The 20,254-nt window shown below is 34.7% G+C and overlaps 1 protein-coding gene across 2 annotated transcripts; it reads right to left on the reverse strand.

Annotated features, from left to right (window-relative positions):
• On the reverse strand, window positions 11,485-18,755 carry LOC105156766. Of its 2 annotated transcripts, none has more exons than XM_020692297.1 (5): window positions 18,473-18,755; window positions 13,605-13,720; window positions 12,798-13,457; window positions 12,041-12,103; window positions 11,485-11,735 (listed from the first exon to the last, which is right to left on the reverse strand). In XM_020692297.1, exons 1-3 carry the CDS (start codon window positions 18,614-18,616, stop codon window positions 12,947-12,949), a joined length of 771 nt encoding a protein of 256 aa, XP_020547956.1. In that variant the 5' UTR covers window positions 18,617-18,755; the 3' UTR covers window positions 11,485-11,735; window positions 12,041-12,103; window positions 12,798-12,946. The 2 variants fall into 2 exon arrangements, with proteins under 2 accessions (XP_020547956.1, XP_020547943.1); XM_020692284.1 differs by having other exon boundaries at window positions 12,041-12,109.

The raw sequence follows: 20,254 nt of genomic DNA on the forward strand, positions 1-20,254 counted from the left end.
TTGGGGGTTCCCTTCTTTTTTTTTTTTTTTGAAAAAAAGAAATGGGGGGGTGTTGCCTTACCTCTTCACATGATCCTGAAGATTCCAAGCGAATCATGCTACTCAGTGTTAAACCCGACCCATCAACCAAATCACACCTCCACTGTTGGCCCCCATGATTCGTGAGACAGGGAAACATTGAGTGAGTTTCTTTATTCACAACAATAGGATAGCTTGCCTCTATTCCAAATTTGCCACGACTCGTGAGATCATATTTGGGTAGCGGTAGCTTCCTCATCACATCGTGTATGAATGGAAGGCCTGGACAGATCAAATAACCATTTAGATCTAAGTCTATTACCGACCTAATATTTACTTAGTGTTAGGCTCAACCCATCAACCAAATCACACCTCAACTCTCGCCCCCGCGACTCGTGAGAAAGGAAAATAATGCGCGTGTTTCTTTGTTCATAATAACGATGCATCTTGCCATTATTCCAAATGTGCCACGACTCATGAGACCACATTTGGGTAGCAACAGTTCCCTCACCATGTTATTGTGGATGGAAAGTTTGGATAGATCAAAACTATTTTGATCAAATCCATTATAGGCCTGACACTTTAACTTGGTCCATTCAAGTGAGAGTTTGATTGGGTGTTAACCGAGACCTCATCACATAAGTGTTTTGCATGAATAAATTTCAAATGTTTAAAAGCATTATGAAATGAATGCGATGCATGCAAATAAACCTAGCATACCTCTGTTGGATGATCACGATCCCTACCTATACAGTCCACTGAACCCGCAGTGGATCTATAGTCTGTTAAGGGTGGCCCTACACTATTACAAAGTTTATTCACCGATTATTATGCTAATGGGCCTTATAATCTCTCTTAGATCTCCTAATGCTTCTGCTTTGGGCCTTCGTCTATCGTAGGCCTTCTTCTCCGTGGGCTTGATTTAATTACAAATAAAAAACCTTAACAAAATCCTATCTACTCTTGTTACATATGAAGAAACCTCGATTAAAAGTCTGGGGTGTACATTAATAGGAAGAAAAGCAAAATTTATTATTTCAAGGCATAAAACGAGAGATGAGAAGTTATAAACCAAGAGGCACATAGGCCCCATCTAATAGAAAATAAAATCTATACATGCGGTCATGGGCTCCTAATTAACAACCAAGCATAATAATTTCAAATATCATGCTCAACACATATAACACATACCATGCATTATATATAACCTATGATATCCAATATCGTAAAATTACAATTATATGTAGAAAAATATAAGTTTAAAATTACAATTAAACGAACAATAAAATATGTGCATCCAATGCACAAAATATATCAATTAATTAAGCAATTTAATTTCATAAAAAATCTATTTTAATCAAAAATTAAATTAGCAGAATTAATTATTTCAGAAAAATATGTAAAAATCCAAAAATTCCAAATTTCTGGAAAATGGCTGCAGCACAACCAGTCGGCCGCGTGCGCCCGGCAGTGCACTGCTACAATGCCTTTCCAATTTCTTTTTGTTCAACATATTAAACTGAAACAAAAATATGTATTTACAGAAAATTCAATTTTCTTAAATACACCAAATATCCAAAATAATTGCAAAATTATAGAAGTTAATTCTAACATATAATCATCAACAATTGAAGCAATTAAACCATGCTTTAAAACCATTAAAACACGTGTTCATGCATAATAAATAAAGAACACACATAAATCTATAGCCATACATGGAACCGGGCTCTAAGAGTACTTGAAGGGAAAAGCGGATCGGCTCGGGAACACGCTAGCAGTAGCGACCAAAAGAAAGATAATAAAAATAAAATAAATAAAATTATTTTACGACCAACCAAGGGGTGTACCCTTTGTTTTCCCGAGCATTTGATGTAGTATGTGTGGATTTGAAATAATAAACAACGAATCCCAACATACAAGGCTATATATTACAGAAACAAATGAGAAGCGACATTTAAATGAGATCTTACCTCTTTCGTTTTTTGTTTCAACAAGTAATTGTGCGTCCGCCCATTTGTTCACTCTAGGCTCCAATGTAGGAGCCCTATAGAGATGATCCACACCACACCATGGAAGATTGCTTTGATCTATTTGATAGAAGAAATCAAAGCCTATTGAAAGAAATGATCGAAGTGAACTGCACTATCGATAAGTGTATTCTCTTCATCGAAACAAAAATTCTCTATAAGTCATTCTTTGATCCTAGATCAAAGTGAGTTAGAAAATTAGAGGGATGAAAAGGGAAGAAAGAGAGAGGACTACTAGGACGACGGGGAATGTGTTTTCTCTTAACCTTTTACTATGCGGTTTTATCATATGAATAATGGTGATAACGCACATATATATGCTTTGTATAGGAAGGTGGAAATGTGTCTATATACATTCCACCTACCTACAAGGCAACCTCCTTCCTATATGGTATGATCCAATAATGCCATATAAGAATAAATATGGTCAAATCTACACTTTTCAAAAGTGCAATTTTGACCCAGCCTCCTTCCAATAATAGAAGTCAACTCTATTGCTAGTGGGCCTTGATTTAGTGGACCAGGTTATATTTTAATCAGATTAAAATAAATCCAAGGCCTAAAGAATTTAACTAAATCCAATTTAATAAAATCCAACTAAATTAAGCCTAATGTCAATTAATCCAATTAAAGACATAAGCCCATTTATCTTTCTTTAATAATTCTAATTTATTAATTAAGACAAGCCCAATTAAATTAATTTAGTAATTTAATCTTCAGATATCCAACCCATAAAATTTTTTCCTCATGTAAATAATTCAATTGTTTACATCTTCTAAAATTAATTCCAAATTTATTCATAGTCCTCCCACAGTTATTTGTGTGTGACTCTTTAGGTTTACCTTTCAGCTAGACTTGGGCTAGTATCCGACACTATCAATTAATTAAATTTAATTTAATTAATCGTTTTTAATCAATCAATGACCAAGAGAACCCACTATCGTGGGTGGTCGTCTAACAACTGTCCATTGCACCAGAGACTATGTGAATATTCGTGTAAACATTTAGGCTCCTAAGTCCATATGGGTACAGTCCTTCCTTCTACTGTCTCCCGACCTTAGTCTAGGGTATGAAATTTGGTGTCTGTTTCTATCCTAAACTAGATATCTATGCTTAATAATTGAGACGGTATTACCCTAAGTTGCTCGACAAAGGAACCTCTTTTGCCTATTCGATCAACCAATGTGGCCATAGGTTCATAACGCAAGAAAACGTCTCCAATTGCATAGAAGATACCTCTATCACATACTGAAAGGTCATCTTTTTGCAACTCACCATTCTTGCTACATACTCCGACTGCATTGGATAAGGCTTATGATGATCATGTCTGTGAAACAATCACCTCTCGCACAGATTCAAGATACAACCATCGTATGGATGTGACTGCCGTGATTCCTCAAGTCTGAGGACTACTCTCGTACTATCGGAGTTGGGGACTCAAGTCATACCGACCAAGCCTCCAAGACTTCTATATGATAATCCCCATGAGTCAGTTCAGTTAGTTGACCACTTTGTTACCTAACCCATTGAAATTGCATAGACGTCTAACGTCTGTCTCTGATGAAACACCACATTCATCCAATAGGACTCTCGATGCCCAGTCTCGAGGTCTTCGACTTGGAACGTTTCAGACCAACCCTCAAAAGTAAGTTTCATATGTCATGACGGACTCTTTTGTCTCGTAGCGGAATATATTTTTCGCCCGTACGGCGTCTCAGGTTACACCAAATGATCATGTGGTCTTGGAGTGCTTGCCTCAATCACCCATTCGCACGAGAGGTATTGCCCCTAATATATCGCAGCCTGCGGAGCAACCTTGCGCGTCACACGGAGCCTCCCAGCCGCTTTTGAGCCCAAAGCAGGCCATCTTGGCCCTACGCTGCCCGTTAGGTTCACATGCCTTTCGGGGACTTTAAACACTCCTTTGACATGCCTAGAGCCAACTCCTGAGGGCACCCAACATGCCCCCAAGAGATACTCATTTAGTGCCAACGTTGTCTAACGTCGCTGCCGTCGTTCACGGGGAGGGTTGGCTGGAGCACACCACTGCATGGCCCCCCTTAAAATAGGCTTAAAAATATTTTCTCTTGTTATGAGTAGACACTTGCAATGGCTGTCCTCGACTTGGAATGTTTCATACCAACCCTCAGAAATTGGTTTCATAGCTGTCATCCAATTCGCAGCCCAACTACATGGGTTATTCCATTGGTCTATGGGTTTTTGTTGTGACGTTAAAATACCGTTCAACATAAATAATAAGCACAACAAACACATGGTGCCACAGATGAATGCTTACTACATTCATCAAGATAATATCACATTCATAAAAATTGCTAAATGGTTCCTAAAATTGTCAATCCAATTGGCTTTCTGGTCACTATTTCTAACATAGCTGAGGGTGAACCTAAATATTCAGACGCAAATCACTATGGAATTGGTGGAACCAATTTGGAATTAATTCGAGAAAAAATGAATTAATTTAATTGAATTAAATTAATTAAAAAAGAATATATCAATGATTCGATCATTTATTTAATAATTCATTTGATGGATGGCTCAAGAATTAATTAATTGCATTAATTAATTTTTGGACTTAACATCTTTAAATTAATTAGATTAATTTATTAGGTTTGACTTAATTAATTGATTGGATCAATTAACTAATGTTCGGGCTTGATTTATTTAATTGGATTGAATGATTCTCTGGACTTTGTTGGGGTAAAATTAATTTAATTAATTATTGTTCAATGAACTTTGGTTGGGCTTAATTTAATTTGATTATATCAAGCGCAATGCATACTTGAAGTCCAAGCCCATTTAAGGGAGGTTGGAGCAAGTTAAGTATGAGTTGAAACTCTTCACTATGATGAACATGATGGAGTCGTTATTTCATCATTGTTGAAGGTTGTAGGCATGTGTGCGTATAGATTGCCTTGAAGGCAAACTTGGTAGTTATTGAATTTTGAATTCAATTGTATACAAAACTACACACATATCCTATAGGCCTTACAAACAAGCCACGAAATTTTCTCTCATTTTCTCTTTAAAAATATTCTCCTTTTGTTCTATATTGAATTTGATTCAAGTTAGAACATAAAACAATCCAAAAACACTAAACAATAGTGTTTGTTTGGAGTTGTTTTTCCTTTTTGTTCTTTGTCTATCTAGCAATACAAAAAGAATTATATTTATTCCATAGTGTGGTGTGGACAAATTAGAGGGGTTCTAATTTGGATCCTAAAGTGAATGGAAGAGGAACGAAAAGGGAAACAACGCACGTTGCTGCTCATCTAAAGAAACAAAAGGTAAAGTTTCATGTTATATTTCTGTGCTTTTGTCACATATCCTTTAGCTACACGTCTAACAAGCTTATATGTTTGTTATTATGCTTTTGACAAACATCAAACGCCCAAAAATTTTATAAAAAACATCCCTTTGAACCGTTTTAATTTTTTTTTATTTCACGCTTCAGCGCGTTCCTCGGCCGTACTGATTCTGAATTCTTTCAGAATCGATAGGAGCCTTGTACCCCTTGTACCCAAATGTAGTTTGTATTTAGGATGAATCTTAGTTATGCCTGTTGCAGTACTTGTTTCTTCTAGTGTACTTCACGTATGATGCTATATTTCTCTGTCGTAGTAGTCTCTCTGAGAAGCCATATGCAATATGTATGTTTCTCTTTAAGTTTCCAGCAGAGTTAACTATCACTGGATGCCACAAAGAGTCTCCCATTTGGGAATCCTCATAGGTTAATTGTAGAGCAAGACCCTTCAATGTACTCTCAGCTTTAAACTCGGGCACATTGACAATTTGAAAAGTGTAGTAATATTTCAACTGTATAATTTGATTAAACATTCAAATGTTACAAATATTACACTGTTCTTACATATCATCAACGCTTCTATATGTCTGCATCTGGTCTCCAAGTAATCAAATTGCCGACCAAGCTTGATGTGGGAAACAGCAACAAAAATTCAATCAGGCATTTCATCAAACAATTTAAAAGCAAACTTGCTAAGAAAATTTTTTGTACAAACTGTAAAAAGAAATTAGAAAGAAGGAAAATTACCTGTTAATGATGGGGGTGAAGCGAAGGTATGTCGTGTGCCAATGGATTCGCGGACCTGAAGCTGGCATTCTAGAGCTCTGCAATCTTCCACTTCGCGCGCGAGAAAGAGAGGGTTAGGGAGAGAAAGATTCTCAATAGATTTGTTCTCAATCGCTGACTCAAACTCAATCATACCTTTTTTTCTATTTTTAACTTAAATTTAAATGAATTACTTGATTGATTTATTTATTTAACAAATATACAAATAACTAATATATTTATTTAATGTTGTAGTGGAAATTAAACGTATTAAATTATTGATTAAGCTTGTTTTTAGATAATATAAATAAAATACCATATTTTAATATCATCTAAGAATTAAGATTAAAATATGATATATTAACTAGCAATTCTAATATATGGTGATTTTTTAGAATAAATGCATTAAAATTGTAACAATAAAATATATGCATTATATTAAATATTTATTTATTAAATTAATAATTATCGTATTAAATTATTGATTAAGAATGTTTTTAGATAATATAAACCAAAATACCATATTTTAATATCATTTAAAACTAAAATATAATATATTGACTAGCAATTCTAGTATAAGGTGAATTTTTTAAATGATTACTTGTTGTAGTAGATATGAAATTATAATGATAAAACTTATATACATTATATTAAATACTTATTTACAGAAAAATTATCAAGATGTACTAAATTATTGATTAAGATTTTGTTTTAGATAATATAAACTAAAATATCATACTTTAATATTATTTTTAAGATGTGGACTAATAATTTAAATATATAGTGAATAAGTGCATTATGTTGTAATGCATTGAAATTGTAACGATAAAGTATACGCATTATATTAAATACTTATTTATAAAATTAATAATTATCTAAACATATTAAATTATTGATCAACCTTATTTTTAGATAATATAAACCAACGTACCATATTTTAATATCATCTAAGACTAAAATATGATACATTAACTAGCAATTCTAATATATGGTAAATTTTTCAAATAAATGCATCTTATTGTAGTGGATATTGAAATTATAACGATAAAATTCATATGCATTATATTAAATACTTATTAACAAAAAATAATGAAAATGTACTAAATTGTTGATTAAGCTTCTTTTTAGATAACTAAAATATTTTAATATCATTTAAAACAAAAATATGAGATATGAACTAATAATTCTAATATATAGTTAATAAGTGCATTTTTTTTTTATAATGGATAAATTGTAACTATAAAATTTATATGCATTATATTAATATTTATTTACAAAAAAATTATCAAAACTTACTAAATTATCTAATAAGCGTGTTTTTAGGTAATATAATATAAAATACCATATATTAATATCATCTAAACTAAAATATGAGATATTAACTAATGATTCTAATTGATAATGAATTTTAAATATTTATTTACCAAAAAAAAAAAAAAGTATCAAAACTTAATAAATTGTTGCTTAAGCTTATTTTTAAATAATATAAATAAAAATATCATATTTTATCATTATATGAAATTAAAATAAGAGATATATTGACTAATAATTCTTACTACAAAGAAAGGCGGGATTTGGGGCGGATTTTGAAACGATTTTTTTTTTCTTTTTTACTTTTGGAATAATTTTGGAACGGATAGAAATCCGTCCTTACAGTCAGCGTAACAAAATTTTAGGAACAGTTTACGAAAAATCATTCCAACTTGGGACGGTAACCGTACCGGTCATTGTAAACCATTCCTAATGTCGAGTTTGTCCAAAAAAAATTTAATTTAGTAATTGGAACGGTTTGGAACGATTTTTGGAGCATATAATTTATTTTTATCGGTAACATTTTGGAGTAGTATTTGTAATACTCGTGCTTGAGTTTTGGAACTATTTTTTTAATTGGGATTAATTTAGAAATGATTTTTGGAACTGTAATTTGCAACGGATTAGTGAATTATGAACACATTTGTAGAACTATTTTAGTAATGACATTAGGAACGATTTTATATAATTTGGAACACATATTAGATACTAATTAGTAATTGTATTTGGAACGGTTATCCATTAATTTGGAACACCTATTTGAAATGGTTTTACCAATTGTATTTGGAAAGGTTCATCCAATTTAGGAACACTTTTTTGGGACGGTCTTTCTAATGATTTTTGGAACGGGTTTTACTAAAATTTGTAATATTTTCTTTAGCATTACTAAAATCGTTCCTAATTTTTTAATTTTACAATTTTTTATAATTTAAAAGAATCATTCCAATTTGTACCCATTTTTTGGAACGGTTTTGAAAGCACATTGCTTCTTAAAGAAAATTCATATTTTGGCACGATTTTTGGCATGTTTTATTAAGAGTATACAAAAATCGTTCCAAAGTATACGTAATTTTAGAATACATTTTCAAATTGTCATATAGGAATGGTTAGGTTGTGACTGTTTCTAAATCTAATATATTGTTCCAAACTGCGCTCCAATCATTTTTCGTTACTATTTTGGCACGGACTATGGAACGGGTTTAGTAACTATTGCTTTGAAACTCATTTTGGAACCATTGGATCGTTCCAAATTTATAACCCAAAAAAAATATTTCACCTGACGTCATGTTTCGATATCCGTTCCTGAAGTATTCCAAAGACTGTTTCAGGACGAAACGGGCTCTGGAACGTTTTCCTCACCGTGCCAAATCCCGTCCTCTTTTGTAGAGTCTAATATATGGTGAATTTTGAATGTAAACTTGATATATTATTGAATATGCACTTAAATAATATATATATATATAAGAGCCGAACAATGTATAAAGCTCAAGAGCTCGAGCATCACCTACATCTACTGTAATAGGGTTCAACTTGAAAGTTGAACTATCGCAATCAAGCTCGAAAGGGAATTCTTTGAGAGAATTTTCCTTGAAGGTAAAAAGAGCTATAGCTCTAGTTGCCAACAGAGTAGTGAATCGAGTTCCCAAAGCTCCCAGGAATCTTATCGATAGAAACCGACAATTGAATACTTCTGTGAGAGATCAACTTGAGCCTTTGATTTTAGGTAGCTGGCAGCGCAGAACAAACTAATCTGCGACCAGCAAGTTTTCCAAAAGCAAATTGAATGGAATTGTTACCTCAGACATGATCATATCAAGCTCCTAGGGCAAACTTCATGAAGAACATGACATAGGAAGTTCTCCTTTAGAGTTCCAAAGAGCATGTGCGCGAATCGAGGAATCCCTTAGATATGATGCAAAATGGATCTTGTTCTATCTTTGGACCAACGACCCAAATGTGATATGGATATAAATAAAGGAAGCTAGCAGCATGGCAGAACTTGGCTTCATCAATTTGCCAAAGCAATATTATGATGAATATGTGTGTGAAAGAGGTCAAGTCAGACGGAAAAAACTTTGAATTGGGAGGGCGATCCTCCCGGTGACTGACCATACCCCAAACCGACACAGAGCTCAATTGCATCGATCCTAGCAAGAAAATGGACGCGATGACTCCAATGCTTTAGAGTTCTATCGATAGTAGAACATACGAAGATGGCATCGAAGAGAGAAGGAAGAACCGGTTTAAGCCTATTGGTTCCCTTCCGTTCAATACAAACAGAGTTCAAGCCCATAAGGCCAGAGAGGTGCTATACTCCAATTACACACAGAAAGAAAAAACTAATTGCCCTACCGATGAAAGAAAGATAGTGATTCAGTCGAGTAGCTTCTTTCCGGCAAAGCTTACCAAATCACAAAGCCTTTGATCATAGAATATCTCGGCGCCCCTAGGAGGCTCTAACAGCTGAACTTTTTGTGTATGATACATCGAATGCCTAACAGCCTTTATTCTGCAAACAACCTATGAAACTAGGAATCTTTCTTCTAGTAAGATGGCAGGCAAAGTCTAGCTAGTTTTGATTGAGTCCTCCCCCTATTCATTCCCTATAATATCCAATCCTTGCTTCGAGGAACAGGCTCGACTGTAAAGGAGATATAGGGCATGGACAGTCTCTCATAACAAGAATAGAGTTTTCAGCTATCCCTCTAGATTAGCCTATTCTTTCTTTTTTATAGGTGGGGGACAACTCCTTGAGACAACTATTGGCATCAGGTTTCGAGAGTCCTAGCACCCCCGAAAAGGCGCATTAACTAGGTTACGTGGTTCGAGCAATCTGTAGGAAGTATCTTCAATGGATTTCTTTCCAATGAGAACTAGACAAGCGCCCATATACCCATGTGCTTTGGGATGTCTGCCTCGGTGATTGAATGTTGGATCGTGTTCTAAGTCTTCTTCCTAGTGGCTTGGCTCTATGCTTGCTTGCTCGAGAAAACTTCAAAAGACTTATCCCCCCCTTCTCCTAGTCTTGACTTGATTTTAGCCTACAGATGCCCAGCCCATAATATGAGCACCTTTGGGTGGAGCCCAGTGGCAGCATCACGGTTTGAGCCAACTTGAGCAAAGGCGGCTACTTCTCGATATTGTGTCACTTCTAGTTTTAAGCTTCCGCTCCAAGATAAGCACCTTCGGTCCTTTCCTTCCTCGGATTCTGCCTTCGGTGGATTGTCTTGCTGCTTGACGAGAACGTCGAGCTGGCACGGTTCACCTTGCACCCCTACTTCCATTATCTACATGTTGATATGTCGCGTTGAATTATTGATGGCTATAGCCCAGCAGTTTCTAGTAATCAACTTTCATACTTCCATTGTCTGCATGTTAATGTGTCGTATCGCGAGATCATTTTTAAAATTGTTCATTGACTCTATATTACAATTTTAGTACTTCTTTTTCTATAATTTTCAGATCTTAATGATCACCATGTAACCTATAATTATTCAATTAATTTATTCCCCCAAAAGAAACAAAAAGAAAATGGCTCCATTATTTACAAGCAAAGTGAGGAATACTCAGATTGAACCTATTCTTATTTTTGCTCATAGTGAGCTCAATCTAGAGTTTGTGAAATTCAGCCAATTTAAACTTAATTTTATTATTCTTTAGAGAGACGGGTGTATAATATATCATGCATCATTTCGAGCTTTCAGGAACGAATTAAATTCATTTAATTATACTAAAACATAAAAACTAATAAAAGAAAATATTAAGTCACTCAACAGTTGATGTGAATTAAGTGAAACAGTCCATTTCATATTCCTTAACTACAAAATCAAGAACTTCCGAGTAGTCATATCCTTAGAAATCCCAACAATGCAAGCTTGATCAACTGAAAAAACTTAAAATATCTCAGAAGCTTCATCTTAAAGCATTGAGAACCCCCCCCCCCCCCCCCGTTTAGACTCACGATTGCTGAATCAAACTACAGATTTTAGACCCATGACGACAAGCAATGTCAGCAACTACAGCCAATTTTTGAACACATAATAACGACGGAACAACCGAATGAAACAATCATGCGTTGGTAAAGGGAAATGATTTGTTGCAATCACGTCTTACACTTTAAACGTTTAAATGAATTGTTTTGATCTGGGCCTCATCCATGTGAAGGTTAACGTTCTTTTCTCTGCAAATCTGATATGTTAGCCATGGAGTCTGAAGGTGTAACCAAAACAGCAACGTGATAGGAAACTTCACTGAAAGGCCGGTGATATGCAGTTACAGAAACCACTCGAGTCCTACGAGAATGAACGAAGTGAACAACTAGAAGTATCTCTAAATGCACTAGGACTTTTAAGAAAGATGAATGGTTGGGAAAGTGGAATATAAAATGCATGTTGCCTGCCACTTAAAAAATGTTTCTAATTTCCCTATAACTGAGATCAAGTCCAACATACTCAGTCTCTTAGCTTGATTTGAACATTCAAGAGGTAAATCTCCAACATACTCCATATCTAGATTAATGCAGTAGCTGGAACTGAAAGAAACAAAGATCGACTGATGAGAGGAGGTTTAAAGAAACAGACAGGCTCCTGTCAAATACCTTCTCACCAGAGCTTCTTTGTCGCCAATTTTGAGAAAGCACTCTACCGTTGCGTCGTTTTCGCTGATCCTACGAAATTATACAAAGAAAAGGATTTCACGTTAGGATCCTATGGAGTATAATGCGAAAAGATACCTACACTCTAGTACAGACAACAAAATCAAATTTCAATTGGTTTTTGGCATGCAGCGGAATGTTTTCTTTGCAGTTGGGCATGAACTAACATCAGATCAATATATAGACCAAACCGCCATTAGCATGGTGGGTTTTATTCTATTCCTCATCGGTCCAGCAGTTCTAAAAGAAGTTTTTCATAGTGCTAAACATAAAATTTCAACCATGGAAAGAACGCAAATTAAAAATGTGTATGGAGGGTTTTTATAAACAACTGCCATATATACTAAACTTGATAATGCTACAAAGTAAAACACCCTACGAAGTAAGAGGAAGAAATTCTATGTTTCTCTGGTTAGATTAATCTATGACATAAGATGAACTGGAGTAGCTTTGTCAAGCTGAATCGGACACGTGAAAACTAACTTGGTCTGGTTCTTAGGTAACAATATAAAATTTGGGGTCAATAAGATGGGGACTTGATGATCATGTCAACAAAGCAGACTAATAAGCAAGTAAAACATGACCAGCATAAACCTCTAAACTGAAACACTAGTTTCTCAAAATCTCATAATTAAAATTCTGAAATATTTACTACAAAAATTTAATGACAAAGATGATTCCGCAGTATGTTTCCTCTGACCTTGTAGATCATGGTAGACATGGAAAACCCAGTTTGCTGCCTTCAGCAAGCTTTTAGATTCAATTTATCCAGTCACAGGGCTGAATCTTGCCCTATTTTGTTAAAATGATGGGAATTCCATAGTACTAAACATCGAGTCACATGTAGAGTCAACCAAATCCAGGAGGCACATCAGGATCTTCATCGCTAGCGTCTCCTGAATTCTTATGCCTGAGGACAGAAGAAAAGCCAGGCGGAGCACCACAATCTAAATTGTCAGGCTCAGGCAAACCCTTTAAGTGTGAGTTGTCTCCCTTGTTTCCTTCTATTGCTTGTCCATTACAAGGGGTGGGCATCCGAACATTGTCTGGTGGGTGTATTTGCTTGTTCTTGTTTCTCCTGTGTGAATCAGACAGACCAAATCCAGGTGGTTCATTTGGTTCTCCATCTGACAATGTGCCATCAGTTTCAACAGCTCCAGTAGCACCACCATTATTATCAAGTTCACCCCGAACTGATGGTGAATCATTGTGAGACGATGACTCACCATTGTCTTTTCCTTGAGGGTTCGATAATTTGTCATAAACTGACTGCACTGTTTCTGTGATTTCAGCTTTCATACCATCAGCAGCTCTAATTATATTCCAGACACCATCAGAAATTTGGCTCATGACTTTGTCCCTGAAATACAGAGAATTCAAATGAGTCTTCACAATCTGAACAATCCTGTAGCAACTCTGACAAAATCGAAAAGGTTGTCATTCAAGTTTTTTATATGATTATGATGTGTGTTTGTGTTAATTATGTGTTGTTGAAAAGTAATCCTACCCAATTTCTTGGTGTATTGCATCAGACAGCTGCCGTGGTTTCATGTTTTCAGCACCAGGACGATTGAGAGCAGCTGATTGCTTCACCATTGATATAATATTGCTTCGCAATTCTTCCTGTGCAATATTAGTGGATTATGTGATCTACATATATATATATGTGTGTGTGTGTGTGTGTGTGTGTGTGTGTGTGTGTATATATATCAGAAGGCAGAGTCAAGAGAAAAGAAGGAAAGACAAGCGATAAAGAATCAATTCTTCCAGTCTAATATAACTGGAACTTCAAACTTCTGTAAGAAGCAAATACAGAGAACCTAGGCTTGCAACCGTCAGTGTTTGCTGCAAACACCCATTGCTTTATCACACACCTCTTCTCCACAACTCTCTGGTTGACAACTTACCAAATCCAATAAATTGAATTTGAATCTGAAAGTTTCTCTCTTCAGACATCCAATTGTAATATTTTAGAAACCCAAAGGACACGAATGTAAAATACGTAACTAAGCGCCTAATGTACTCAAGACAGCCAAATTGCAAATAGCAGTCTTTTGTCTTTAAGCAATGCCCAAATGTTACCCCTTTTGTACAGGCAAAGCAAAATTCGATTATTCTACAATTTGGTTGGAAACTTATTATCTCATCATCAACACAATTGAAGCATATATATACTCTTCACAAGATGATCCATGCATATCTTTGCCCGATCAGAAGTTAAGCAAGAACCCAAATATAGGACTAATGTCTAGAATCATCCCATTATATTGAATTAACTATTCCAAATTATAGTACCGGATCATGTCCTATTTAACTCAATTTGATACTAATGTTATCTTCAATCCAAATTATACCTTTTCAATCTCAAAGCTCTTCATACTTGCCTATTTTGCACTAAGCTAATGTCACTCAATCAAACAGAACAAATAACACAAATTAGGCTAGAATTGAGATCCTATCCCATTGATGTCTTTCTTCTTTGTCTCTAATTCCATTTCTAACCTTTTTCCCTCTCATATTATGATGCAGCAGTGTGGTTCATCAGAAATTAAAGCACTTGTTCTTACAACCTAACCATAGCAACTTACTACCAATTAACCAAGTACCTTATTCCATTTTCCAAAGACAAGTGTAGATGGATAACTGAATCCTCATGATGTCATATTTGTATGGTCTTTTAAGATTTGCTTGCTATTGGCATAATCGATGTCAAGTCACGTTCAACCAAATATAAGCCTGAGATTTAGAAAATGAACAGTTAGAGTCTTTCTATTGATGCTTGTAAAGTATAATTAATTAACTCCTAAAAATTTAATATTCTGGAACCTGGAGAATATATTGTCATTGTTAGTCTAGTGGCAGGCAAAATTTCCATTATTTCCTTTATAAACCCAGGTGCGATGGTACGGAACTTTCTCAGTCTCTAACATTTCTTCCTTCATTTTGAGTAGAGAAAACAAAGGTAGAAAAATGTGTAAAAACTAAAGCCTTACACTAACTATCCTCCACTCTACTTGACCCCCTTCTTTCCTTCGTCTTGCTTTCCTTGTTTATCTATTTCTACTTCTCTTGCATTCCTTCTCAACTTGTTTTTTCTGCTTTTCCATTTGTCAGCTTATATCTCCTTCCTTGTATGCTGCACTACCACCATCCACCATTGCTTCTTATTCCAGCATTTTTTAACCAATGTCCATCCTCCTTGCTTCTGCTTCTCCACTATGATCAGGAGATCTTCTATCATCTCCACCCACAATTGTTGACCTTTCCACTGCCAACCACAATACTCCTGTGTCTCATATCACCAAGTACCACTCCTAGATTGTTTTTTCGGATATTAGTGTGAAAACATAGATAATATAGACCACACTAATCATTGTTAAAGCACCCTAAGACAGAGCTTCAACAGTGACGTCAGCCAATTGCTTGCCATTCGCCAGAGGACAAGGGCAACATAGGTTGTTATGCTATTGAAACAAGGAAACAGAAATTCTGGTTATATATAAATGAAAGTTGCCCTCTGCCTCTTCAGGAATGAAGGAAGTCATAATAGTCCTTTTTTACTCCCTCTTCTTTGCTCCCAATATTGGCATAACTGACACAGCTGTGGAAACATGTCAAGACTCGAAAGAAATAATTTTCTCAATCTCATATCAGTAGCTGTAAAAGGCACAAGATGCTGCAAGCTGCTTCGGAAGATATGGCAAGCGCTAGAGATATTCAAGATCGCATGCAGACTATGCAATTGTTAATCTACCAGGACAAAGATACACAGAATGGAAACTGTATATCGGTAGCAGGAAGGGGAGCAAGAGAGGAAATAGGAGACAGATGAGAGTGAGAGCGGATCTGAGAGCATGAGAATACATACTCAAAATTTCGATTATGAAAGAAACAGAAGATTGAGAATCAACAAAAGTAATGATATAAAATTAAATATAACTATTTATCTAATATCTTTAATGAAATACAGTTTAAGCATGTGGGAACCTGTTCTCAGCTAAACCTTGGTTATGTCCTAAATTGTCATTTATCATTTTTGCATGATTAGAGAAGAAACCATAGAAGAAACCATAGAAGATTTATGATAGATGGTTAAAAAAAATGAATTCAGCTCTAATGCTCCAGAGCATGCTTATAAAGTGTGGATGGTTACTGTGAATGAAGAATCAGTTTACTTCATAAATACATATATACAACTCTTCTGTACCAAATGAAAGTCATTCCCTTTTCCAGACTTGCACAAGTAAATTTTACTTAATTGAAATCCTTTTCTCAAAACTAGATTCTTTCTTAAGATGATGATGTAACACGAACACGACTAATTATTCATGCCCCCTTCATCCTTGACCAGTAACAGAGGACTCACAGTTAAATAAGTGATCAATCCAAATGGACCAAGATATCCAACAATTTTAACTTTTTAACTCCTACTAAAACTATGTGCCAATTCAAAATGTGATGTTCAGTATAGAAAAGATGAAGCATATTATAAAGATAGTTTTTTCGATCAAATATGAGAATAGTCCTACTACTACCAACATGCAGTATGCCAATTATTGCCTATAAGCCTGTCCAGGGTTCAAGTAGTTAAGGTCTAATTTAGAATTCTCTTATCAACCTATGACTCCACATTACATGAACTATTCCAGAATTTCTACTTTTTAACTCCATGTTGCACTACTCCGAAATTTCTACACGAGTACTTCTCTTTCTCTCTGCCAATGAAGGCTCTTCTATGCAAACAAAGTTGTATCATCCTCATATGTAATGCTAAAAAGTTAGGGCAGCTAGCCATTATAGGAGAAAGTTATATAACAGTTTTCATGTCATCTCACTTTCTGGTCTTATTTCCTCAGCCTAGGTCAGTTCATTTCATCATATTTAAACTTCGATTTCATTTCACAATGAAGATTTTTATCCAACCATTTTTGTTAAAATTCTCATAATGTTTTATGGTTGCAATTGATCACCGGAAAGTTGTATGATTTTATTTTCCATGGGTGTTTGCTCTCCTTCCCCATTAATGACAAGTAGCTGACATGATAGTGGAACAAAGCCAAAGTCAGTATTGTGAGTTCTCTCCGATGGCGAAAGAGCTCCAATAACACTCATATTGCACGCAGTTATCTTTATTTATTTCATTCTATTTCATTTGGTATTCAGTTAATCTATAGAGTTTCGAGAGTTGAATTTTGAAGGACTATTTAGTTTCTTCAGTGAGCTAGCTAGCCCTATGCCGACGTGACTTCTTGGTCTGAGTTATGACTTTTACAATTGACCGGTTTTTCACATAGAAAGCTTTTCACAAATTAAGATTGAAGTTATTCATATGTTATGCATGAATATATACCATCTCTTAGTAACTTATGTCTAACCTCAATAAATTTAACACTGAAACCGGTGCAAAAATTGCATTAAATCCGATGTTATCACATTTCTGTGTCAAGGCTGAGAACATGCACATGGGTTCCATGTGGCAAGTTGCAGAACTATACATGTTTCCATTTACATTAACGGGGAGAATTTCCGTTTCATGCACTTGAAATTATCCAAAGGCCGTCAAGACCAAGATGAATATTTACCAACAAACAGTTAGCAACCCATACTAAGCTTGTCGTGTAGCACAACAGGGGATTGACTATACTTAAGCAAGCATGGGGGACTCTATCAGTACATCCCAGCTTCCGGCACTTGCATAAATAGGGCCGAAGACACTCAAAAGTTCACTACGAAACCATAGGAATTAGGTCCCACTCCCACCTTCAAGCAACGGAATAGAGGGTGGGAGACACTTAAAGTTGACTATAAACCATGAATCTCAGTGCTCCTTGTTCAAGATTTTATTGGTCTATTTTAATCAACAAACAGATAAATAGATAATCATCTAATTGCCAGAACCATGCAGGAGTGCAGGACTCTACCACGTGCCTTATCAATTAACTGGCAAAGTCCTAACTGGAAGTATCTTGAAGAGAAATTAAAAAAAAAATCATTCAGATTAGAGAAGAAACCCTTACCCAAAAGGATCTTCAACCGGGCTCCCAAACACTTTCAGAACCTAATCATTATTAAATGTTTCTGATAACAAATCTTAACCGAGACTTTGTAACGCTAGAATTAATTCTCCTCGCAAGAAGAACCAACTAAATTTGCTATCAAAGAGGCACATGCCCAGAATAGAGCTCGATTACCAGGAACAATCAAAATCAGCTATATTAATCCAAACCGGTGCAAGATAAAGATATGACAAATACACAAAAGTGACCTATTAGAAAACAATAAAGCCACAAGAAATCTAGTTATCTACCACATACAAACATACATGCAAAAATATAATAGACACAAAGGGGCATCTATACAAGTACATGAACTCACATTCTCCTTCAGCTTACGAATGATTTTGAGACGGAGCCGATCGAAGTCACCGTCGTCTTTCAGCTTCGAAATCACATCTTCTGCTCTTACACGGGCCCCGCCTCCAGCACCGCCGCTACCGGCGTTAACACCAGTATTTTGCATCAGTGCTTACAGATCGAATGTGCATACAAACAACTAACGATACCCTTTTGTGTGTGATTTTATTCCGTGTCTGGAAAGAGAAGAGAAACAAGCAATTGGGCAGTAGAATTTTTGGACAGAATTTCAGAGAATTTCGTGTTGGATTAAAGATTTGTAGCGGCTAAAAATAGAGGCGGAGGCCGCAAAAGGCCACACCAAGAGCTGGGTCTGTCGGGCCGATCCATTGGGCTTCGTTTCAGTTGGGCTGTAAATGAGTCTTGGGAGGGTTCGGATTTAATTTTAGATAACTACAACAAGCTCTTCGAAAATTATGTATAATTATAAATAATTTTTTATTATTCAAAAAATTATAAATATTCTTTTCGATACTTGATCAAATTATAAAATTCTTGAATTAAGATCTAAAATTGTGGTGTATCTTTTTTTAAAAAAAATTGTAAGTTATGTAATAAATCAGATGAGGTAGATGAAAAATTTTACAAAATTGCAAAAAAAAAAAAATATTCAATTGGTCCATTTTAAAAATTTCTAAAGATTAAGTAAAATTATACTTCATAATCCACAAGAATTTTTAGTTCACAAGACATTTAATTAGTTCACATAAAAAAATAGATGAAAAATCTAAAGGACTGAGCTAATTATTAAACAACTGTTAAAATTAGAAAAATATTAATAATGTTTGAAATAACGAGGGATATTTATAGTTATATCAAAACATCAGGGAACCTGGACTCGAGCACAATTATAATTAACAGTTAATTTATTTTTAAATTTTCAAAATTTGAGTTTTGTATTTTCTTTTTTTATTTACCTGCTTCACTTATTTAAAAATTGTAATTTGACATTAAGCATAGATTATATTTATATTTTAATGATTGATAATATATTTTATTTATCTTACATACAATACGTAATAAAATTTTTAGTGGTTATGACCACTAAATTCAAAACAACAATTATGAAAAATCGCATGAATTGGTCCATTAATTAGCAGTATTAGCATCCTCATATTTTGTATGGTTCAGATAAATAATGTCATGTAATTTGATTTAAAAAAATGTATATCATTCTAGAATTTGAAATAAAAATAATTTTAAATAATTAACTGTGTTAGAGCAGGTTCAGCCCCAACGAGGTGGGATGGGGCCAAACCTACTCAAGTTGTATCGATGGTCTTTGAAGTTAATTTGCAGTTAAACTCAATTGGATTAAATGTATTTTTTATTTGGTAACTTAAGTTATTTGGCATTTTCGTCATTTAATTTTTAGGATGGGTTTTTGATCCTACAAACTTTCAATATTTTGATATTAATCCCTTTTTTTTTTCTGCTTGGGTTCATTTCCATAGTCGAGAAGGATGGACTCTGGCAAAAAGAAGGACTGAAATCATAAAAAATAAAAAGATATAAAACTAAAATACTACCTTAGAAAATCAAAAGAAAAAAATGCCAGCAAAAAGTGAGTCAGTAGGAACAATAACCCCAATTTCAAAAGGTAAAATGAGCACATTCATGTTTCTAGCGATATGGGTGAATTTCAGTAAAAAAACAAAAAGACTGGAATCACGAAATTTAAAAAGATGCAGGACAAAAGTACTATTTTATAAAGTTAAACAATAAAAACACCCAATAACTTAAA

This window comes from Sesamum indicum, linkage group LG1 (genome assembly GCF_000512975.1).
Source record: "Sesamum indicum cultivar Zhongzhi No. 13 linkage group LG1, S_indicum_v1.0, whole genome shotgun sequence".
NCBI classification, from domain to species: Eukaryota; Viridiplantae; Streptophyta; class Magnoliopsida; order Lamiales; family Pedaliaceae; genus Sesamum; species Sesamum indicum.